At 35.1% G+C, this 25,529-nt stretch overlaps 1 protein-coding gene across 8 annotated transcripts in view; it reads right to left on the reverse strand.

Annotated features, from left to right (window-relative positions):
- Positions 1-25,529, reverse strand: part of PIBF1 (progesterone immunomodulatory binding factor 1) — a 243,466-nt gene that overhangs the window by 88,612 nt on the left and 129,325 nt on the right. For all 8 annotated transcript variants that reach the window (XR_012378762.1, XR_012378761.1, XR_012378764.1 and 5 more), the window contains exons 13-14: positions 20,323-20,413; positions 9,427-9,529 (exon numbers count right to left, since the gene is read on the reverse strand). Coding sequence is in view for 3 of the 8 variants with exons in the window: in XM_073894444.1 (XP_073750545.1) it covers positions 9,427-9,529; positions 20,323-20,413 (194 nt within the window). In the remaining 5 variants the exon portion in view is untranslated. The remainder of the gene's footprint in view (positions 1-9,426; positions 9,530-20,322; positions 20,414-25,529) is intronic.

The following is a 25,529-nucleotide window of genomic DNA, read 5'->3' on the forward strand; positions in this document are numbered from 1 at the left end:
GAGAAGTAGGTTAGGATCAAACTGGTCTTCTCTGCCATGACATTGTCTGGTAGGCAGCAGACCTTTTTTTTTTTTTTTTTTTAAAGATTTTATTATTTATTTGAGAGAGAGAGAATGAGAGATAGAGAGCATAAGAGGGAAGAGGGTCAGAGGGAGAAGCAGACTCCCCGCTGAGCAGGGAGCCCGACGTGGGACTTGATCGCGGGACTCCAGGATCATGACCTGAGCCGAAGGCAGTCACCTAACCAACTGAGCCACCCAGGCGCCCGGCAGCAGACCTTTTAAAATGAAATCATGATCCACAGTATGGAGGACAGTTTGGGCTAGAAGAAAGAATTGTGATGGGCTGATAAACCTTGCCAAATTTCAAAACTTTCAGGCAGTGTAGTATCCTATGTGTTTATGTTTTAAGCCTTGTACTTTTAACGGTGAAATAAAAGCACTGTTCCTTATTAAAAGAATTTAAGCATCAACAAACTTTCAGGAAAACACTTTGGGAGGCAAAGGGACCCCGCAATCATACTATTTTTCATATTTTCTATGAAAATGGATGCATCTTACAACTGCTGTTGGTCAAGTTTACACATGTAAATTTGATCTCAGCTGTTTATATTTTGATTTCAGTTGAGTTCTGAGTATGGCTTATCTGTCACTGGTTCAGTTTAATTGCCATTTAAAACATCTCCAAAAAGATTCCAATGGGATTTGGCACATTCAGCACAGTTTGTGTTAGAAGGATAGAAACTGAGTTATGTAATAAATGATAAAAATCATTGCCTAAGGTCTAAAAGAATGTGTGCTTAAAACTAAAAAATTTGAAGTGATAAAGCATTGTATCATAGTTTAATTGGAAGCATCTCCTACTCTTTTACTCCCTGATGGTACATAAAATAGTGGATTTTTTTTCACATCAATGAAGGCTTAGAAATATGGAAAAAAAGATTGGCTTTGAAGTTTAGAGAGATTTAGTTCTTCTAGGGGTGTGGCTGGCAAGTGAGTCTCTTTAAAATACCGAGATGGGAGTTGTAGGAATTGTGGGCTACAGAGTCCTTCCAAGAGACGGTACACTGAGGGTGCTGACAGAACACTCCCAGCAGTTGCTCAGGTCAGATAACTCAAAGGACGAAGGCACACGTTTTACTCATCTAGATACTTCTACTATGTTTGTAGAAATCATGTATCCCAGTATTATTGGTATACAGAACATACTGGCAAATATTTCAAAGACTCCATCAAGCAGAAAGTCCTGCCACATCTTTTCCTTGCCTGCGCATACATTAGACATCCTTCCTGTTTGCTTTTCTTAGTCCTAAAACTTTCAAATGCATGTCATGTTTTTAGAGGCTTCTGAGTTTTTCCTATAGCAAATCCTTTCCCTGATATTCTGAAACACTTCCATATCCTTTCAAATACTTGCTCTTGATAATGAAATGGAAGGAGGGAGATGAGGAAGAAAGTGAAGGGCGAAGGGAATAGCACACGCACATACTAAGTAATTTAAACTACAGAGAGGGAACATAGACTGAAAGGATCTCTTCCTTCCATTTAGAACTTCAGTGCCCCCTCCACAATGATAATCAGCAACAATGAATGATTTCTTTTGGTTTTTATTATTCCAGATACTTCTATGCATGTATCAAAGCATACATATAGATCTATGTATGGGTATCCAAGTATATATATGTCTGCATTTCCTTGGCAATAAAGTTTTGGGTACAATGAATATTGCTGGAATGTAATCTCTGTTTATAGATTTGTTTTAAAAAGTAGAATTTTGCCTCTTATTTCCATCTTTATAATCTACCTAAGTTTGGTGAAGCAGCTAGGTCAATGATCTATCTAATGATTCAACATTTACTTTATACCTATTATGAGTCAGATACTCTGTTGATCACCAAATCTATGCCTTAAAAAAAAAAAAACTCATTTGAGTTGGAATAAATTCAAGCAATTCAAAAATGCATAAGGCAAAAATTAGTCATTCTGTTCTTCCCCACTCCCAATCTCAGAGGTAAGCACTGTTTGATGTTAGAGAGATAAATATGGATGGTCCTGCGGGCTCATTTTCTGTTCTACTAGAACAAGCTAATAGAGATTATAACCTACAAAGGCTCCTGCTCCCATTATGACTTAGGAAACTAGATGTTCCTTAACCTTCTCTTTAGATGTGTACAATGTTTTGGTGTGGAGTCCCTCTATCAGATCCCTTTCTGTGGCACATCTAGAGTACCTATGCCAGACCTAAGCACACTTTTCCGTGGAAAGAAAACTTGGGGATGGTATATACTCTGTTAATTCTTTGCCTGTAAGGTTACTCCAACCAAACATTTTTATATTCATATGGCAAATACTAATGGTATTTGTGTGCCCTTGGCATGACAGTTGTATATTATGTAAAGTTTTTTCTCTATGCTTAGACAGAAACACAATCCCATCCCTAGAAAGACAGACACATACACACTCAAGGTCAATATAGAGAAATACAATACCAATTATCCCGCAATTTTCTTTTTTGGAAAAAAATTATCAATATAGTTTAGATGTCTTTTAAGGTTAGTACACAGAATTCTACTTTATTCTACCCATGCATCCTATAGTCTTTTTCAAATCTGGCAATCTAAAGTTTTGTAATGAATGACCTGGATTCTGCTAAATGCCTCCTAGGTAGAGAATTTCAAGTAACTAAAACCTTGCCATTTGGTCACTTGAGATCGTGCATATCCCATTTTCTAGATAAGATTTCTAAAATTAAGTTATAACAGATAAATCTCTAAGTGGTTAGATTAGAAGACAAGGCCTTTGTGAACAAGGCTGTACATGTTAAAAGGGCAAGAGCATGCCTCTTTTGTTCATCAGTGGTTGAAGACAGTAGGAGTCTGAGAAATATTTACTGAATGACTAGAAAGAGAAAGCAAACACCAAGATTCAAGGTAGCCAAGGCGCAGCAATTCTGGTGGTAACATGGTATGCTTTATGATGTAGCCTAGATTTTCGACCCCACATCAGCACCCCTCTTCTTCCCCTCCTTTCCTTTTTTAAAACTGAGATATAACTGACATACAATATTATATTAGCTTTAGGTATACAATGTAATGTTTTGACACTTGTATATATTTTGAAATGATCACAATAAGTCTCGTTACCATCTGTTACCATAAAAAGTTAAATTTTTTTTCTTTTGTGATGAGAATTTTCAAGATTCACTGTCCTGGCAACCTTCAAATACGCACGACAATACTACTGACTATAGTTACCATGTTGCACACCACATCCCCACAACCTATTCATTTTGTAGGTAGAAGTCTGTACCTCCTGACCTCCTTCATCTATTTCATCCATCCCCAACTCCCTTCTCCTGCCAACCAACATTCTTTTCCATGACCATGTGTTTTGTTTGTTCATTTGTTTTGTTTTTTTAGATTCCACATATAAGTGAGATCATATGGTATTTGTCTTTCTCTGCCTGATTTATTTCACTTAGCATAATACCCTCTAGCTCCATCCGTTGTTGCAAGTGGCAAGATTTCATTCTTTTTTTATGGCTGAGCGGTATTCCACTGTAAACATACCACATCTTCTTTATCCATTCATCCATTGATCAGCACTTAGGTTGTTTCTATATCTCGACTATTATCAATAATGTACAATGAATACTGCACTGTTTGTCCCTCTCCCTCTGCTCCTCCCCCTGCTCACACTCTCTAAAATAAATAAATAAATACATAAATAAATCTTTTTAAAAGCTATTTTATTTATGTATTTATTTATTTATCTATTTATTTACTTAAGGAGAGGGGTTGAGTGAGCTGGGGGAGAGAGAGAGGGAGAAAGAATCTTCAAGCAGACTCTCTGCTGAGCGCAGAGCCTGATGTGGGGCCTGATCCCATGACTCATGAGATCGTGACTTGAGCCTAAATCAAGAGTCAGATATTTAACCAATTAAGCCACCCAGGTGCCCCTAAATCTTAAAAAAAAAAAAAAAAAAAAAATTTGCTCTTTAAAAAAAAGATTTGAACTTTCCCCTCTTGATCTATAGATTCAATGCAATCCAGTCAAAACCACAGCAGCTTTTTAAAAAACTTTTTGTAGAAATGATTACAGAATTCATACAGAAATGCAAAGGACACAAAATAGCCAAATCTGAAAATGAACAGAGTTGGAGGACCAACAGTATCTAATTTCAAGACATTATAAGGTTTCAGTAATCAAGAGAATGTAGTATTGGCATAAAGATAAACATATTAGATCACTGGAAACAGAGAGTCCAGAAACAGACTCGCACATTTATGACTGATTTCCAACAAGGTCTTTTCAACAAATGATGCAAGAATAATTTGATTTCAATATGCAAATAAACGAATTTCAATCTATACCTTGCATATAATACACAAATTAACTAAAAGTGGATTACAGACTTGAAACTATGAAACATCAAGACAAAAACCCTGTGACCTTGGGTCAGGCAAAGATATTTTAGATACAACACTAAAAACAAAATCCATAAAAGAACAAACTGATAAACTGGATTTGATAAAAACTGCTCTTCAAACAGTGCTAAGAGATGGGAAAACAAGCCAAAGAGTGGGAGAAAATATTTGCAAATCATATATCTGATAAGGGACCTGTACCTAGAATATATAAATAATACTCAAAACTCAATAATGGGAAAACAATGTGATAAAATGGGCAAAAATTTTGAAGATGCTTCCCCCAATAAGAAGAGCAGAGGGCAAAGAAGCACATGAAAAGATGCTCAGTATCATTAGTCATTAGGGGAATGCAAATTAAAACCATAATGAGAGACCACTATATACCCATAAGACTGGCTAAAATTAAAAACACTGACTATATCAAGTCTTTTGCAAGGCGGTAGAAGAACTAGAACTTTCCTACGCTGCTGGTGGAAATGTAAAATGGCAAAAACGTTCAGAAAACAGTTTGGCAGTTTCCCAAAATGTTAAGTAGATACCTAACCATTTGCATTAGATCCACCTAGTCGACTCCCAGGTATTTACCCAAAAGAAATAAAAAGCTTCTGTTCATAAAAGGACTGTACATGGATATTCAGATCACCTTTACTCGTAGTAGGCAAAAACTGCAAACTACCCAAATGTCCATCAACAGGTGAATGAATGAACAACAGTGGTATATCCATAAATGGAATGTTCCTCAGCAATGAAAAGGAAAGAAGTATGGATGAATCTTGAAATAATTATGCAGAGTGAAAGAAGTCAGATAAAAAAAGAGAGTGTGTATATATATATACTGCATGATTCTGTTTATATAAAATGTAAAACAGGGCCAGTCTACAGTGACAGAATGCTTGAGAACTATCTGGGGATAGGGATGGTTGGGAGAGATTCCAAAGGGGCAAAAGGAAACTTTTAGGCTGATGTATATGTCATTATCTTCATTTTGGTAATGATTTCGGAGGTATACATATGTGTCAAAAGTTATCATATTGTACAGTTTAAATATGTGCGGCTTACTGTATGTCAATTATACTTCAATAAAGCTACTATAAAAGGAATGGTTCTTTTGAATATTTTTTAGCGTTCTCATTTTGGCACTTCATTTATGTTTAATTTCAGATATATTCTCAACAACATATATAATTCAATGGTTATTGCTTTAGTTATTTGTTTCATCCATGTGTTATTCTTAAAACTCCAAGCTAGTTTATTTTTTCCTTAAAGATTTTATTTATTTATTTATTTAGAGAGCATGAGCGGGGTGGGGGGAGGTGCCGAGGGAGAAGGAGAGAGAATCTCAGGCAGACTCTGTATTGAGCACGTGGGGCTCGATTTCACCACCCTGAGATCATGACCTGAGCTGAAATAAAGAGTTGGACAAGCTTAACAGACTGAGCCACCCAGGCACCCCTCAAAACTCCAAGCTAGTTTAAATAAACTACTTAAAGACTATAGATCCTGAGAGAATTTCCTTCTCAATTATTTTCACCATGTATCACGCATAGTCAGTTGTTATAGAAGCATTCTAATACTATCATCTTTTAGCTAATTAGTTTATATAATTATTTTCAACTTAAACAACATAATTTTTGTTAGACAGAAAACAGATTTTTAAATCCATGGAATATTTCAAACTATAATACTTTATTTTCAATCTTAAGGGAAAGGTTATACACTATGATAGCCATAAAAATTTTAATATAAGGTTACTAATTGTTTCTTCCAATGTCTTATGAAAGATTTTCAAACATACACAAAAGTACAGAACTGAATAACAAACCCATATGTAACCTTTACCCAGCTTCAAACATGATCAATATTTTGAAATTCTTTTATCTATGAGTCCTTCCCCCACTTTTTATGGGATATTTAAAAGCAAATTCTAGGCTTCGTATCATTTCATATCACATATATTTCAGTATTTATTTATCTATCTATTTTAAAGATCTTATTTATTTATTTGACAAAGAGAGACACAGCGAGAGAGGGAACACAAGCAGGGGGAGAGGGGGAGGGAGAGGGAGAGGCAGGCCTCCCGCTGAGCAGGGAGCCCAATGTGGGGCTTGATCCTAGGACCCTGAGATCATGACCTGAGCCGAAGGCAGACGCTTAACGACTGAGCCACCCAGGCACCCCAGTATTTATTTATTTATTAATTGGGGAGACAGAGAGCGATGGAGAGTGAGAGCATGAGCAGGCGGAGGAGCAGAGGGAGAAGCAGGCTCCCTGCTGAGCAGCGAGCCCAATGCGGGGCTCCTCCTGGGACTCCAGGATCATTACCTGAGCTGAAGGCAGACCCTTAACTGACTGAACCACCCAGGTGCCCCTATATTTCAGTTTTTAAATCTTTTTCTCAATATAAGCCAACAGCTTGTTTTAAAATTGTTTCATAAAAAGTTAAAAAGTTGATTATACTTCATTACAAGAATACTTAATTTCTTACATTTCACCCATACAATTTGGGGCTGTGTGCTGTTTAGAAACTCCTATTTCAAAGGAAAAGAAATTCCTACTTTAATTAACTGATGTACTCAGGAAGTTTTATTTTTTTTAAGTAATATTATGACACACATATCCAACACAAGTGTGTATGTAGTTTAGCTTTTTTTAGAAATATTTTTGATAGGTCATTCTGAAGTTAAAAGAAACATGAGGGATGTATAAAATATTAGCAAACAGATGTTTCTTTAACCTCTCATTTGTTTCTTTAATCATTTATTTATTTATCCTTCCATGCTGTGCTGGAGCTGGCTTCCTGCAGTTTGTGATGGCAAACTGGTAAATTTTTAGGAATTCTGCGAGCTGGATGTTAAACACAACCATTATTAAAAATTATTTAAATGTATGATAAAATCAATTTTATTTAAAAAAGGGAACAGATATTCAAACTCACTGATTTTTAATTGTTTTACTATTTGCTGTGCTCTTGAGTTTATCTGTGTCTACTGTATCTGTGTAGTGGAAACATTATGTAGTGGTGCGCAACTGAACATCTTTACTCTGTGTTCAGGAACATGATGTTGGCAGCTCAGAGTTAGTCACAGGGGGGACACAAGCAAATGCTACCAATCAGAGCTTCTCTCATGCTCCCGCCTGGAGAGCTGGTGGTTAACATCTGCCAGCACCACATTGCTTCCATCCTGAGTGTAACTACATGTCAGGCACTGGAGTGATAGGAAGTATTTCTGGTCTTTTGGAATTTGAGTATAAAAATCCTCCTAATGTTACATTATTAAAAGTACTTTAATAGAGGGCACTATCACTATAAAGATAAATATGAACAGGTCCTTCAGAAAACAGACTACATCATATATATTAATAGTTTTTAATATATGTCTTTAAAAATCCCTTTATTGTAAGATCCACGTTTTAAAACATTAACATAATAAAGCTGTTATGCTGAAACTCAGGAAGTAAAAGGAATCCTAATGAGTTGGCATCTTTGGTTTTAACTGTTTTATTATCTGAATTTCAGAAGTACAGAAAAATGTAATTAGATGTTAAATAAAAGAATTAAAAACACCATGTAAAAATATATACGTTTTTTTAAATGATGTAATATAAGGCTGAAGAAAATAAATATGAATCTGATTTTTAAAAGATAATTTGGGACTATCATCTACCAAATAATGTGAGAGCTTGAGAATACCAAGTTAAGGGGCACCTGGGTGGCTCAGTCGTTAAGCGTCTGCCTCAGCGGGAAGCCTGCTTCTCCCTCTCCCACTCCCCCTGCTTGTGTTCCCTCTCTCACTGTCTCTCTCTCTCTGTCAAATAAATAAATAAAAATCTTAAAAAAAAGTTTAAAAAAAAGAATACCAAGTATGTTTAATAGAAAAATAATTTTTCATCAAAAAAGTCAAAAAGCGAACCAATTTTAAAAATGAGGTTTTAAAATGTAGTGACCTGAAGGGGCATGGGCACCCCAATGTTTACAGCAGCAATGTCCACAATAGCCAAACTACTGAAAGAGCCTAGATGTCCATCAACAGACAAGTGGATAAAGATGTGATATATATATACAATAGAATATTATGCAGCCATCAAAAAATGAAATCTTACCATTTGCAATGACGTGGATGGAACTAGAGGGTATTAGCTAAGTGAAGTAAGTCAGTCAGAGAAAGACAATTATCATATGATCTCACTGATATGAGGAATTGGAGAAACAAGGCAGAGGATCAGAGGGGAAGGGAGGGAAAAATGAAACAAGATGAAACCAGAGAGAGAGACAAACCATAAGAGACTCTTAATCTCAGGAAACAAACTGAGGGTTGCTGGAGTGGAGGGGGTGGGAGGGATGGGGGGCTGGGTGATGGACACTGGGGAGGGTACGTGTTGTATGAGCGCTGTGTATTGTGTAAGACTGATGAATGACAGATCTGTACCCCTGAAACAAATAATACATTATATGTTAATAAACAAACAAACAAACAAAAATGAGGTTTTAAACAGATGGTTACCAAAGGGGAGGTGGGTGGGAGGATGGGTGAAATAGGTGATAGGCATTAAGAATACACTTATGATGAGCACTGAGTAATATGTGGAACTGTTGAATCACTATATTGTACCCTGGAAACTAATATAACACTGTATGTTAACAATGCTGCAACTAAAATAAAATAAAAAAAAATGAGGTTTTATTTAAAAACTCAAAATGCTACCTGAAATTGCCAAACTTGTTTTGCCAGTTGATATTCTCAGAAATCAAAGCTTTGTCTGTCTAGTCTGCATTTATATTTAGTCTGGGCATTTAATCTCTTTTTTTGATCTTAGTTTTGCCATACACTATGAGTTGTTTTATAAGGCTTTAACATTAAGTTAGTTTCGTAAGTTGTAAAATCATTTTCTACTAGCAAACAGCTTATTTTAAAACTGCTCAGAAAATATACAAAGGAGTGACAAAGAATTAAAATGAACACCATGATTCTTAATGTGTTTCTTTTAAGTTATTTACCTCTTCTGAAAGCTGTGTTACTTGCTCCTTTTGATGTTCCAGGTCTTTTAAAACCAACGAGTTTTGTTTTTCTAACTGAAGCACTCTTCTTGCCAAGTGGACACTAGGTGAATGAAATAAGAAAATTAATGCTTAAAAAAGAGGAATGTTTTCTAAAATATTAAAGATGTGTTTGTATGCCTGAAAATTGACTTGCCATTTCCTAGTAACACTTAAATATTTAAAGAAAAAATATGGAGTCAAATATTTTCAGGTGTCAACAGTGGAAGACCAATATCCCAACAGCTCAGAATTTTGAAAGTAACATTAAAATCTCCATAATAATATAATTGTGATGTATTGATTACTGCAGTAATGGTTTCTAGCCCTTGCTATAAAAGTAGAGAGCTACATTATACTTGCTTGAAAAGACCACAAGATAGCAATTTACAGCTTTTCGCCATTTTTATAAAAATTTCCCATTTACAAACAAATCAGGCAATTAGTTGAAACAATAATAAGCCTGTACTTTGAAAAGCTTCAGTGTTTACCTCAGACAACAAAATGCATTTTATACAAAAAACAACTGAATAGATTTTCTATTGAAAGTAGAGATGGAAAAGATGCATGAAAAGTGGAAATGTCTATAGTAAAGGAAGATTCTGTACTAAAAGATCACACTTTGACCATCACATGATGATCACAACTTGTACTGAGTGTATGTAACCTTTAGTATTTAATATCACATTAAATGTGAATTGCCCCAATTCCACTTTTAAGACACAATTAAAAAAAGGCTCAACTATAAAATCATTTCTCCTACCTACTAGGGAAAAAAACATGGTATAATTCTTTAAAGAACTGCTAATAATGTTGGGAAGACATGTTGCTCCGAAGACCTTCTCTGTGATTCCAAAAAACTAAAAATTTCCTATTTATCATATTTTCATGTTCAGAGGAGTTATCTATTACTGAACTGCAAAATCTGTGGAATCTGAGAAGACGAGATGTTATACAATGACATGGAATAAAATATTTTCACTTTAAATAAAATTATTTTATTTATTTATGGAACAGAAATAATTCTATTATATTTTTAATATTTCCTAACATTGGATAAAGGAATGCAGACAAAACTCTGAAAATAATGCTAAACATCTTCCTACACATCCATTTCTAAGAACTTGTTATCCCAAATGAAAAAGATGAGTTGTGGTAAAAGTTTATATAGTGAATTGCGCGGCCTGTTTAGATATGCTCATATCTAAGTTTCTACTGGCATAAGATTTTGCCTTAATAATCAGCTGAAGTTAGAGAGGGAAAAGACAGTCCTTATTTTTTGACAATCATTTTCTATAAAAAATAGCTTTAAAAATGATACAGAATTTTACTGCTATGTAATTTATATGCCACAAAGTCTACCCATTTAAAGTGTCCAATTAAATGTTTTTAGTACGTTTACAATTATGCAACTATATTCCAATTTTAGAATATTTTCATCACAAAAAAAATCTTCCCCATTAGCTTTGTTCCCCATCCTCCTGCCCATCTGTAGGGAATCACTAAGCTACTTTCTTCTATAGGTTTTTAAGATATTTACAGTTATGGCTACACAATTTTCTATCCCCCAATCTAAAACATGCTAAGTTCTCTCAAATTTGACCCTAAAATAAGATCTCTACAAATAAGTCTTAATGCTTATTTTATGTTATGTTTACGGTTTTAATCTGTTGGATTTATTATATGTTTGCAAATATCTGTACTTTATATCATTAACTCTGTTTTTTATGAAGTTAATATAAAATTCTTTGAGTTATCTTCATTCATATTTTCATTTTCTTTCCCATCCTTCATATATGTTAGGAATAAGTCTTTTCATCTTTCTGTCTCTCACAGAACTCAGCATGAGGTTCTTTTCGTACATGGTAATTTCTCAGTAAATGCATGTTGAAGGTACAGACCATATCTGTGTAATGCTCAGTATGGAACAATGAACACAATCAAATGCTATTACACAGAAAACAGTTGTGGATGATATGAAATGGAAGAAAAAGGGATGCAAGAAAATAATCAGATGCAAAGGTCACCCATTACCAACATTTTGAGGAAGATAATGACTTGAAGACAACACGTTTAATAAAAGTAAGTAGCTCATTTGGTTTGGGTGCTTTTTGTTTTGTTTGGACACTGCATAATGCTCTTATGCAGATATGGTGTGATACCACTTATCAATGCAAAATATCACATGACATAAAGTAGTGAATTCAAGAAATTCTTGGTATGCTGGTGCTTATGCCCTAATACCAGGGCTACCTCCTTCTACTAAGAATTGGCCTGATTTTAGTTGAGGATTCTAAGAGAGGAAAATCAACTCTAAAGAGAAGGAAGTTACCTTGATGCCTTGAATGCTCATAATGTGTTTTACAGTGTTCTACTTACTAGTATAGAACCATTTTATTTAGAAAAACTTTCTAGAAACTGATGCTGACAGAAATGACTGTGACTTTTACTATGAATGTTGATCTCACTTATGACACATAATGCTTATAATGTAGAAGACACTGTTGTACAACTGGTCTCCAACTGATGCACGGATCACGTTTAAAACATTTACTTTTAGGGCGCCTGGGTGGCTCAGTCAGTTAAGCGGCTGCCTTCGGCTCAGGTCATGATCCCAGCGTCCTGGGATCGAGTCCCACATTGGGCTCCCTGCTCTGCGGGGAGCCTGCTTCTCCCTCTCCCTCTGCCTGCTTCTCTGCCTACTTGTGTTCTCTATCTCTGTCAAATAAATAAATAAAATCTTCAAAAAAAATAAAACATTTACTTTTACTCCTAAAGTCATTGTAAAGACAGCAGAACACTTCAGAAATGGTATTAAGACATTTCGGAAATGGTATTAAGATTCTCAGGTTGTCCTAAATGACCCATTTAGTCCATGGATTACAGATGTTACAGAAAAAAAAAAAGGAAAAAAGAAAGAAGAAGAAGAATACAAAATATTGTGAAATCTAGAACACACAGGAAAAACAAGACATACAATTTTTCATCATTATCATACCTGCAATTAAACAAAAATGCTTATAATATTAGCATTTTTTTCTTCCTCACAAATATCAATGACTGTAGAAAAGCAGGTTGAATTAGAAGAAACATTATTTATTAATTCATCCAATAAGACATTCAAGAACATTCTCTTTTAACAAAATTTATAAAAAGCCTGTAATCTAAATAGGCACTGGGAATACACAGTGCCTACCTGGAGGATCTAATAGTCTGCTGAGGAAGATGAGCAAATAAATTACCATAGTGTGTTAAATGCTAAGAAGGGGCACACTGAGGGATGAAAACTAAGACTGACTAATCTGGTGAGGAAGCAGAGAAATAGCATTCTGGGTAGAGGGAAAAGCATAGGTAAAGGATGATGTGCAGGGGTATGGTACGGATTGAGAAAACACATGGCGTGTGGTGAGAGCTGAAGCTAGAGAGACAAAGGAAGGGATATATGATGAAAGGCCTTAAATGTTAAGCTGAGTTTGGATTTTATCCTTAAATTGGTTAGGCATGACATGCTCAGATTTGCACTTGAGACAGTTCTCTGTCAACACTGTGGAGAAGGAAGAAGACTTGAGCCAATTATAAAGTTAAGATCACAGTCTAGACTGGTGGTCTCCAAAAGCAATTATGTGCAAAATAATCCATTGAAGTGTGGGAAATTTTTCTTACACTTATTTTAATATTAAATGTCTTTAAAATTTTATTACTTTTTTAAAGATTTTATTTATTTGACAGAGACAGAGAGAGAGAGAGAGAGGAAGAGAGAGACAGTGAGCACAAGCAGGGGAAGCGGCAGAAGCAGAGTCTCCACCAAGCAGGGAGCCCAATGTGGGGCTCGATCCCAGGACCCTGGGATTATGACCTGAGCCAAAGGCAGACACTTAACCGACTGAACCACCGAATTCCAAGTGTCTTTAAAATTTTAATTTTCTATGTAGGTTTTATATTTTAATGTACATGTTATTCATGTGATAATACATGTATGTAATTGATAAGTAAATACATATAAATGTATTGGTAGGTGAACGCTCAATTATTTTTTTCCCAATAGGGAATTGTATCAAAAAGTCTGGAGACCATTGGTCTAGGCCAGTTTTGTCCAATAGAAACATAATGCAAGCCACACATGTAATTTAAAAGTTTTTAGGAGCCACATTAAAAATATTACAAAATGCTTACCTCACATGATATCAAAAATTAACTCAAAATGGATCAAAGACCTAAATGTAAAAGCTAAAATATTAACTCTCAGAAGAAAACACAGGAGTAAATCTTCCTAACCTTGGATTTGGCAAAGGATTCTCAGATATTGCACTAAAAGCACAAGCAACAAAAGAAAAATTAGATAAACTGCACTGCATCAAATTTAAACAGTTTTGTGCTTCAAAAGACACCATCAAGAAAGTGAAAAGACAACACATGAAAGGGAAGAGAACATTCCAAAATATGTATCGGATAAGGGACTTGTATCTAGAAAATATAAAGAACTCCTTTTTTTTTAAAGATTTTATTTATTTATTTGAGAGAGAGCAAATGGGAGAGAGCACAAGTGGTGGTGGGGGGAGTGCAGAAGGAGGGGGAGAAGCAGGCTCCTTGCTGAACACGGAGCCTGATGCGGGACTCGATCCCAGGACACTGGGATCGTGACCTGAGCTGAAGGCAGACGCTTAACCAACTGAGCCACCCAGGTGCCCCTAAAGAACTCTTATAACTCAATAATAAAAAGACAATCCAATTACAGCATTCACAACAGTGCCTTATGCTGCAGAAAGTTCTAAATAATTACGTAAATATATCTTTGCACTCCTCATGCTTCCATGTCCTCAGAAAGCATAATGATAGGGTCAAACACACATGTATTACAGATTTTCTTTTTTTTTTTTAAGATTTTATTTATTTATTTGACAGAGAGAGAGACAGTGAGAGAGGGAACACAAGCAGGGGGGAGTGGGAGAGGGAGAAGCAGGCTTCCCGCCAAGCAGGGAGCCTGATGCAGGGCTCGATCCCAGGACCCTGGGATCATGACCTGGGCCGAAGGCAGACGCTTAACGACTGAGCCACCCAGGTACCCCTGTATTACAGATTTTCAAACATTCCCCTTGAAAGGCTGGTATAAATTTAAATTCCCATGAACTAGAATGAAAGTTCTCCAAGGACTAGGATTTTTATTTATTTTGTTCTTGAATGTAGTCAAAGTACGTTGAATAATACCTGGTACAAAGGAGGTGTTCAGTAATAAACTGTTGAATGACTGAACTTTATATAAGACCTCCTGTTTCTTCATACCCTAGCTCACAATGGGCATAATCAATCTTTAAAAGTTTTGCTAATAACCTTATATAAACAATAGAATCTTACTTTAAATTTCTTCACTTGTGAGGTTAAGCATCTTTTCATATGTCAGTCAGACATTGTATTTCTTATTTAATGAAGTGATATTTATGTCCTTTTCTAACCCACTTCAAATCTTACCTACATGGTTAATTCTACTCTGTCTAAATTATTTAAAAATATCAAGGCCTTCTGTAATCTCAACTGAACCAACTTATTTTCCATTAACGTCTACTCTTCTTAATGTCCCATAAACATGTTTTGTATATTCCTTCCACTATACCTCTGTTGGTCCCCCAGTCTGAAGAAGACAGGTTATTTCCTTGCTTGACAGATCCAACGTTTTTTTTTTGAAGTAGGCTCCACACCCAGCGTGGAGCCCAATCAGGACCCTGAGATCAAGACCTGAGCTGAGATCAAGAGTCAGATGCCTAACTGAGCCACCTAGGCGACCCAGACCCAACTTTTTCTTAAATTTCCCTTCAAGTTCCACTTCCTCTATTTCTGACCATGCTAGTCTTCACTGATCTCTGTTTCTCTGACACAGTCTAGCATACAATATGGCACTAAATTATATATTTTTCAATGTTTCTTGATATTCTTTCATGTGTGTTAATCTTTTCTTTCCCAACAGATGCAACTTACATGAAGATACGGTCTTATGGTGTGTGCTAAACAGTGGCATGTGCTAAACAGAGTACACACTTAAATCTTTCTGGATTGATTTTGTTCTAAGTGAATTTTGTTCATATGAACACACTGGTAGAAACCATATTCTTAGGCTGCAGAGTTTCAATATTAAAGCATGACTAATGCTCAGCATCTAAGCACTGAACTTGAAATAAAAATGTGCATAAAGTTAGTAAAAGCAGGCAAATACTACAGGTATCAGTTTATGTCTTCTATACTTCAATCTCCTGTATCTTTAAGTGCGGCATATTGCTGTGGTCAATGATTTGGTGTCATAAGTGGATTCTGTGTAGAAATCTGGGGTGTTAGAAGTGGGAAGAAAGAAATTCACTTTAACTGAAATTCAAAGCAAGACAAATGAAGAATTTCTCATCTATATAGCTGAGTTTATGTTTCTTTAAGCACAATGCACATAGAATGAAAACAAGTCCTTCCCAAGTTCTTTATAAAAAGTAACTATGGATACAGTCAGGAAAAATGACTCCTGCTAAAGGTTATTATTTTTTTTGTACAGAATGTACTGAACTCAAGAAAGCACGCTTTTACAGGCTATGTGTTGGGACATTAACATAGGTACAACTTAACAATACTTCTTTGTAATTATATTCATTGCCATGTGATTTTTACCTGCACCAAGATTAAGTTCAACATCAGCTAGAAACTACTACAAGAGTACAGTTTTGTATCTAAATATTAAACAAAAATTTCAGCTGTTAGCTGGTAAAATTTTCTCATCAGGGTTATCTCCTAGCTCCCTTATCACTTCTTGACTCCAAATGAAAGTTATTCTCTTAGAGCTGTCAATGGCAGTAGCACTGCTGGTTATTACATATAATTTCATAATAGTGTAGCCCAGCCAATGTGGACATGGAGGATCTTCATCTATATCTGAGATGTCAAAGCACAATGGAGGACTGATGTTCTGTCCCAATTCCTTCAATCTTGGTATGATTTTCTTAGTATTGTCAAAACTCCAAATAAGTAAGTGCATTTATTTAGTGACTTGCTAATTAGTTACTTGTCTGAAATAACATTTGGCTTTTTGGTCTTTTTCAAGTTTAGCAGGTCAGAGGTCTGTCTCTTATTAGTATGGCATAAAAAATAAATTGTTCAATAAAAGGGCACCAGTGCCAGAATGATTCCAGCTTCAGAACTCTTCAGGTTGGTGCCTGTACTTACTGTTCTGCTGGTAAATTCTTGAGAACCAAACAGTGGTCTCATGCTGACTATCTATAGTCATACGATACTTTCCCTAGTTTCTTCTATAGGTTTAAACTCTCCAGTTAACAATGAATAGAACATCAGTACTTTTTAAAGGACTATTCCTAAAACCAACCCAAATGAAGTAAGTACAACTTTCCCCAAGGACAAAAATGTGAGAACTCATCTACATGAGAATAAAGAGAGAAAACCAAATTTTCATTATACACCAAAGTTTGCTAGAGGAAAAAAAGTTTCGTCTGCTTTAATTTTTTCCTTTATTATAAAGCTCAATCTACTGTGAGAGTTTCAACTTAAAGCTTTATAAAACTAGACGGAAACTAAAACAAAAGGTCTACAGTATGCAGTAAATCTTGCCATTTGAAAGGTTTAGAACCTTCAGAAAAGGCTATCCATTCAGATCTGCCAAAGCAAACAGAGAAGCACACACTGAGACCACGTTACTGCCTGGGTGTTACCCATTTAAGCTGCAGGTTAAAGAGCATAACCAAAACATGTAACCAGAAAATCTTGTTTGCTATTTTCAAAACAATCATGACCGAAACAAAAACATTACTTCAGATTTTCAAGTTTAGTCAAGTCAAGAAGAGCCCATTTCATTTTAATTTACTCTCATTGTATAAGCCCTTTTAACCTACCACAACTTTGTCCCAGCAAGAGTTTGATGTGGTATCTCGTTATTGTTGATTATCTCCATTGAAACTTCAAAATATGAGTAAGCCTGATTTGAGAATTATAATAAAGTCAACTGTGCAATTTACTCTAGGAAACCTTAATGGGTCTAACTAACCTTTACTGAATAACCCACTGTATGCCAGGCACTGTGTGATGAACTCTGCATCCATTTTTCTCATTTTAATTTCATAATATACCTTGAGTAGCAACAGGCAACCTGTGAAAATTTTCAGTGACTATCGAATTTATTAACAACATGAAACTCAAAAACCAAAGGCCTAAAAATTAAAGTTTTGGATAACCATTAAAAATTATCTTTTTGGAGACTATTCAATGATACAAGAAAATGTTCAAGATGGAATTATAAGATAAATTAAACTTCCACGTTACATACCATAATATCTTAAATATGCAAGAAAATATGTGTCTATATAAATTTTGAATCGTTATCTTTGGATGGTAGGATTACCAGCAATTTTCTAAAATAAACGTATTATTTTTATAATCAGAAATTTACTCCAATTAAGCGTTGCCCTAACATACCTAAATCTGGTTGCTGAATGTATGAGATTTTACATCAAACACAGTATGAATGGAATGTATTGTATAGCAGTTGAAAATAAGTTCCTTTGAAATTTTAATATATTTTGGTATAGACTAATGTATAATGAAAACTATTATGCAAACATTTCATTTGTGGCTCTGATTGAGTTGTTTTATAATGTACCTTCAGTTTCCACTGCTTTAATTTTAAATGTGAAGAATTAAATACAGATTCTCTTAAAAGCTACATTGCTTTCATCTTAAATAAGTTAAACAGAGCATAAAGTCACTGACTTCTTTACAAATATCTACTAAAAAATGAAATATAGACTTTGCAAACTTTGGAAATGTGTCAGATCCTAAAAGAGCGACCCTCTTTGCCACTGCTCAGTTTTGTGCATACAGTAGACACTCAATAAAAGATGTTGAATGAATGGGCAAAGGAATGCATAAATGTCCTCTTTGGATATCTAGACTTACTTTCCCTTCACTCAGTTTAGATGACCTGAGAAGCACTTCCTCAAAATAACCCTCTGGTTCACCATGAGATGAATGCCTGGCACCAGCTGGTAGGAGATATTAATAGTATGCCCATTAGGCACTTGTTCAAGGCACATAGATAGCTCAGTGATAAAATCTTTAGAAATATTTGGATAGTTAAGATTATTCAGAATATGAATCAGTTGTGGTTCCTTAAATCTTCACTCTAATTATTAAGAAATCAACATCTGCTTTTGGAAATTCTTTAAAAAAAAGTAAGGTAACAGCAATAATTGCTTTCCATTTTAGAAGAACTCAGCATTTAGGGCTGAAGAAAAAAGCTTGCAACAGCAAAATTCCTTTTTCTTCCCCCCCTTGTGACAAAGATTCTTTTGAAGGATTCATATGCTAAAAAAAGAAGAGAATAGACCTTTTCCTTCAAATTTCAATTTTTAGTATTTACCAATCATTTCCCACTGACAAAGAAGTCTCTTACTCACAAAAGTACATTTCTACTCCTCCCTAGGCAACATGATGCTCCAAAACAGTGATATGCTGATAATTACAAAATAGCCGAGGTCACCCTTAGTGACCTATGGAGGGAGTGGGCAGAGAATGCGAATGGAACGGGGCTTTAACTGATTTTTCAAATAATATATAATTTAGAAATACGTGCATCTTCACCAGACAGAATTAACCATTCCAACTACAAAATGACACTTGACAGTCACCTATCCTTGATCTAAAATTTTTCCAGATATTTTCTTTAACCAGTAAGGGACACAAATTCAAAGCATCCATTTGTTTTGTTATAAAATGGCCTATATCTTACATCACGGCCTTAAAGACATTCTATTCTCTGAGCCATCACTTCAAAGTTTCTACAAAAGTATTAGAGTTGGGATGAATGGTTTTTCTTACTCAGCGTGTAATGTCTCTAAATGTTTCAATCAACTCATATAAAAATAAAAGATAAGCAGCTTTGAATCCTCAAATACTCAGATGAAGAGACAATTCTTACATCATGCTACATAAAGAAAGAGAATAAACAAGAATAAGATACAGTTGCTGACCTTGAGGAACCTTCCAAATGGCTGGGGAAATGACATGGGAAACAAGAGTTAATGAGGTAAGAGAGATGCTCTGTTGTGTCGTATGGAGAAAATAGATGTTTATAAGCACAGAGATATACTGCCCTCATTTTGGGTAGAGAAGCAAATGGGGCTGGAGAGGTGGGGCCAGGTGGAGGGGGGGCCTGGAGGTCTGGCAGAAATATTTAGATTTGATATGGTAGAAAATGGGGCAGTGAGATGTTTTTGCACAGAAGGATGAATTAAAAAGTGAGAGAAAGGAGTTAGGTAAAAAAAATCAGCTAGGTCAACCAGAAAACTGATTAATATAATTTTTCTCTTAGTGTACTTTAAGTAGTATCTTGAGTGGATCTCCCCCGAATTTTCTGGGCTTCACAGTCTTTTACATTTTCAATCATAATACACATTCTATCTCATCTCTTTCTCTCCCTGCTTCCCTCTTTCTTTTTCTCAAAAATATGTCAAGGAATATACACAGCTGAATAAAAAACAAGAGGAACAGGAAGCATAATTAATTAATTTTAACCTGAAAACTGTTGGTACAAAAGCATTTGTAACTCACTTGAAATTAATGTGAAAATAAAATTAAAATGGTGTCATTACCACTGAATCTAATTCTAGGAAAATTCTAATGTACACTTCTATTTTACTGACCATTAAACTCACTTAAAAATACATGAAATGCATGATTATAACTTACTCTGCTTTATTCTGTGAGCAATTTAATATTTATGCATACTAAGAATAAAGTAACTTTGCACATTATCAAAAAGCATAATGTAATTACATTTAGCTTGAGTAGATAAGTAAAACAAATATATATTGATTTTACCTTTGCTTTAGTCGTCTTTTGGCCGTTGTGGGAACATTAGCACCATAGCCATAGGAAAAAAGAACCCTTTCAGCCTCATCTTCATTTTCAACTGAAAAGTATTAAAGTGTATGATGTAAAATAAATCTTTTTTTTTTTTAAAAGCACAGCAGAAGTGAAAATTAAAAAAAGGGGTCATATTAATGAATCAGGGAGCATAAGAACATTAGAAAGGGCTAACGCATAATCTCAAACAGTCCATTTGTAAGTAGAAGCATATTTCTTAAAGTATATGGTTGCTTAAATTTGTTCCATTTATTTTTAAAAGGGGTAAGGGCTTGCATCATATGACATGTTAAAGTTTCTTGTTATAAAGCATAATAATATAGACACTATGGTTATTCTGAATGATTCTAAGTCTTTTTACATGGAATGTATGTTATATAATTATAAATAAGAAATGATAACATCAATTTGACTACTTCTCGATAAAAGAAATGACTATTTTTAATTAGGAAAGATGTGCATTATTTTATCAGAACAACTTTATCTTAACTAGTAATAATGAAACTGTGCATTTAAGTAGGCTAATCTGAGAAAAATGTGCAGTACTAACAATGTATTGATGGCCTTTTTTTTAATTAGAAAAAATTTCAGCAAAACCATTTACTTCTAAATTCTGCCACAGTCACACCACTCTTTTTCAGAAGGAATTTTAACTGACAGGTTAACACTTCATTGTTAAAAAGTTTAAAGGCAATGGCAATTTTACTGTCAGTTGGGATTAAAAAATAAAGTCCATAAAAACTAAAGGTTTACTAGCTCAAATTAAAGCAGTCAATGATATATAACAATTTTTATAACATTATTAACAACAACCATTATTCTAACATTAAAAAGAAACCTTTTTTTTTTTAAAGACTTTATTTATTTATTTGTTAGAAAGAGAGAGGGAGAGAGCACAAGCAGGGGGAGTGGCAGGCAGAAGGGGGAAGCAGGGAGCCCGATGTGGGACTCGATCCCAGGACCCTGGGATCATGACCTGAGAGCCGAAGGCAGCCGCTTTAACTGACTGAGCCATGCAGGCTTCCAGCAAAACCTTTCAGAAGTGTTCCAGATTTAAAGCAAAGTCACATAGTTCACATTATTAAGTGAAGTTATTTGCAGGTCCATTACTGTAATATGCATATATTTGTTAACTGATCCTTTTATGGCACACTAAGAATTTTAAATTTTTTCAGTTTTCCTTCAATTTTATCCCTATTTTTCATGGCGAACAAGGGTCAGTTCTCAGAGGCAGAATTATTAGTTGTCAGGGAAATGTGGAAGCAAGAGATGACATATGCCATTGCCAATACTGTTATCGGTTGTCATGGCTTCAGATCCAAGATGAGTTCTCCAATTCAGCTCTATCAGAATGGCAGAATGGCTCTGTTAGAGCTGGCATTTAGATATCTATCTGACTCTTGTCTCTAAATTCAGAAGGAAGAAGGTAAATGTAGTTAACATCTCAAAAACCCATCAGTTAGATATTAATGGACATCTTAAATTTGAGTTTAATACCTAATGGATTGATAACTCATGGGATAACTAATCTAGTGGTGATTTAAGTACAGAAACAATGTACTATACAACATGGTAAATGGTACTAAAGCAATATGAATGTGTCTTAATAGTACAGAGCACTGAGCAACTATATCTGAGTGCCACCATTTTTCTTAAGCTAGAAGTATTAGGAGGACAGTGTGTGGGGAGACTAGCATTCATAGAGAAGGCACAGGAAGGCCTGTGCATGTGTAAAGGCACAGAGCTGTGAATTTTAGTAACTGTGAGATAAGTGGATGGGGTTAGCTTAGAGAACAACAGTAGTAGAGAGGTAGGTTCAGTTCCAACTGGGAATGGAACTAAAGTCTTATTTGCTAGGCTAAGGAGTTTGGATTTTATTCCACAGTCAACAAGGAACTAATAGAAAGGTGACATGACCAAGAGATTGTTGTTGATGCTGACATTGTAGAAAAATAACTTCTAATAATGGGGAAAAGAATCGCCTATATTGGCACAGAGAACCCCTCACAAGTTATAGTAATAATCCAGTTGAGACATGGTCCCTAAGAACAATGGAGGATGAAGAAAAGAAGCTAGATTCTAGACCAATGAATAGGTGTGGAGGTGAGATAAGGCACTAGATAAAGGTTGACAAAAGCTGGATGGTGATTAGACTTTAATTAACAGATCAGGAATACAAGAAAATTAGTTAAGTTTCATGGACAGAAGAAAAAATGTAAGAAATGTTACACTTTTAATGACTGCAAGAACTCTTTACAGATCTACAGAATCATTAGCCTACAGACAGTAAATGAAATTGTGGAAAGGGATAAGATTATCCAGAGAGAAGGTAAGTAAGAATTAAAGAGTTGTTGAGGAGGAAAACCCCCGGTGAACAATTAGCTAACTCTTTAGCTCGAAGAAGAGACAACAAAGTCAATGGAGAAGAAAGAAAGGCAGGTGACTCTGGAGAAGCAAGAGCAGTGTCTCAAGAAATGTGACAAATGCCTTGCAGAGGTTACAAGTAGTATGAGATGGAGAGCAGGTTTCCAGAATCTGGTCTTCTTTTTATATTGGAATTTATTTAGCTTCTGGGCAATACTCTCTTTCTCTTTCTTTCTTTCTTTTTTTTTTTTCTTTCTCTTTCTTTTAGTAGGCTCCATGCCCAGCATGGAACCCAATGTGGGATTTGAACTCACAACCCTGAGATCAAGAGTTCAACATTTAACCAACTGGGCCACCCGGGCACCCCACAATACATCTAACAACTGGATGAGCTTTTTGAAAACTAAACTCCTCAAATATCCAAATAATACACTTATTTAATTATAAAGAGCAATTCAAGTATAAATAGGCTATGTCATTTGCCACGATTACACCCTAATAAATAAAGTCTAACCATCTTCATATCAGCTGAAATTTGCTGTATTAGATGGTGATCCTTTGAAAATTGTACACAATGTAGTACTAAAAAAGAATGTTTTGTACTACATCTTTGAAATTTTTGTTACTAAGTATTCTTTAAGGATAGGAATATTCTAATTTCCATTGTGAACGGATAGAGATGAACCTAGTTTCTTATCTTCCAAGTAAAATATATTTTATTCTAAGATGATTTTAAGGTGGTTTAAACAATAGCAAAGCAAAAATTTATTTCTGTATTTTTTCTAAAGATTTTATTAAGAGGGATGCCTGGGTGGCTCAGTCAGTTAAGTGTCTGACTCTTGATTTTGGTTCAGGTCATGATCTCAGGGTGGTGAGACTGAGCCCTGCATCCAGCTCTGTGCTGGGCATAGAGCCTGTTTAGGATTCTCTCTCTCCTTCTCCCTCTGCCAGCACCCCCCTCCCACTCTGCTTGGGTTGCATGTTCACTCTCTCTCTCAAAAAAAAAAAAAAAAAAGATTTTATTAAGAAAATATTTACACATCTGGAAAAGCTGAAAGATGTTTATAGTGTACACTCGTATAGCTCAACATCTGGATTCTAAGTTAAACACTGCATTGTACATAATTTATCACACATCTATCACTATATACATTTATGAATCTATCTTACATTTCTAATGTATTTCCAAGTAAGTTGTAGATATCTGTCCTTCACTTCTCAACAGTTCAACATGTAAATTATCAACTATAGTTCAATATTTATTTATAGTTCTTTTTTAAAAGAATTAAGTTTACATATGTTAAGAGGTACAAATCTTAAGTCTACCATTCAGTGAGTTCTGAGAAATATACACATGTGTAACACAAACCCTATTAAGATACAGAATTCCAACACCCTGGGAAGTTCCCTAATATCTCTTTTCCCATTTAATTTTTGGTGACAACCATCCTTAGATACAACCACTGTTCTGCATTTTTTTTTTTTTTACTATAGATTAGTTTCTCCTCTTCTAGATTTTTATGTAAATTTAGTCATATAAGGCTTCTAGGACTAAGCATAAAGTTTTTCAGATTCATCCATTTGCTGAAGACATCAGTAGTTTGTTTCTTTTTATTGAGGAGTAGTAGTCTACAATATAAAATGTATTATGGTTTGATTAGCCATTTTCCTGTGATAGTCTCCTGGGTTGTTGCTAGTTTTTGACTATCATGAATACAGCTCCTAAGAGTATCCAGGTAGAACTCTTTTTGTATGCATATGCTTTCTCTTCTCTTGGGCAAAATACATAGGAATAGAATTGCTGTGTTATTGGATAGGTTGTTTGGTTTTATACCAAATTGCAGTTGTTCTATATTCTCACTAACATTGTTATAACCAGTCTTTCTAACTTCAGCCATTTTGGTAGGTGTGTACTAGTATTATTAAATGTGGGCCTTTTACTAGGCCCCTGCATTTCCATATAAATGGAATATAAAAAGTATTTTAAACTGCATTACAATGTTTAATATGTTATAAAAATAGAAATCCTTGCCTTGTATTCACTCTCCCTTAAAGAGAAAGCATTTACTATTTCATCATTAGGAATGATATTAGCTGTAGTTTCTTTGTAGATACCCTTTATCAGATTGAGGAAGTTCAGTTCTCCTGCTTTGTTTAGACAGAGGGACATATGCAAAATTCTGAAGATAAGAAGGAGTATGGAACTTTCAAAATAAGAAGATAGCAGGAGGGGAAGAATGAAGGGGGGGAATCGGAGGGGGAGATGAACCATGAGAGACGATGGACTCTGAGAAACAAACTGAGGGTTCTAGAGGGGAGGGGGTGGGGGGATGGGTTAGCCTGGTGATGGGTATTAAAGAAGGCACGTACTGAATGGAGCACTGGGTGTTATACGCAAACAATGAATCATGGAACACTGCATCAAAAACTAATGATGTAATGTATGGTGATTAACATAATAATAAAAAAATAAGATGATATGATAGGGAATGGCAAGGCATGAAAGATGAAGGTCTAATGCAAGAAGTCGTGCGAAGGAATCCGACTTCATGCTATCTTAAGATGACAGAGAGGCATTAATGCAGGGGTACGGTACAATCAAATCTGTATTTTATAGAGATTCCTCTGACTCCAGGGAAGACACTGAAGACAAATTTGGAAATTTGCAGTTATCAGATATTGACCCTAGAAGTGGAAGAAAGATACTGATAGGAATGAAACAAAAGTTTTCCTTAAATGGGCCTACAAATATAACATACCCTTTACAAGAAAATGTGCACAAAATGGATTTGAATTCA

This window comes from Callorhinus ursinus, unplaced genomic scaffold, assembly GCF_003265705.2.
Source record: "Callorhinus ursinus isolate GAN/ISIS: 27379988/994484 unplaced genomic scaffold, GSC_fseal_2.0 scaffold7, whole genome shotgun sequence".
NCBI lineage: Eukaryota > Metazoa > Chordata > Mammalia > Carnivora > Otariidae > Callorhinus > Callorhinus ursinus.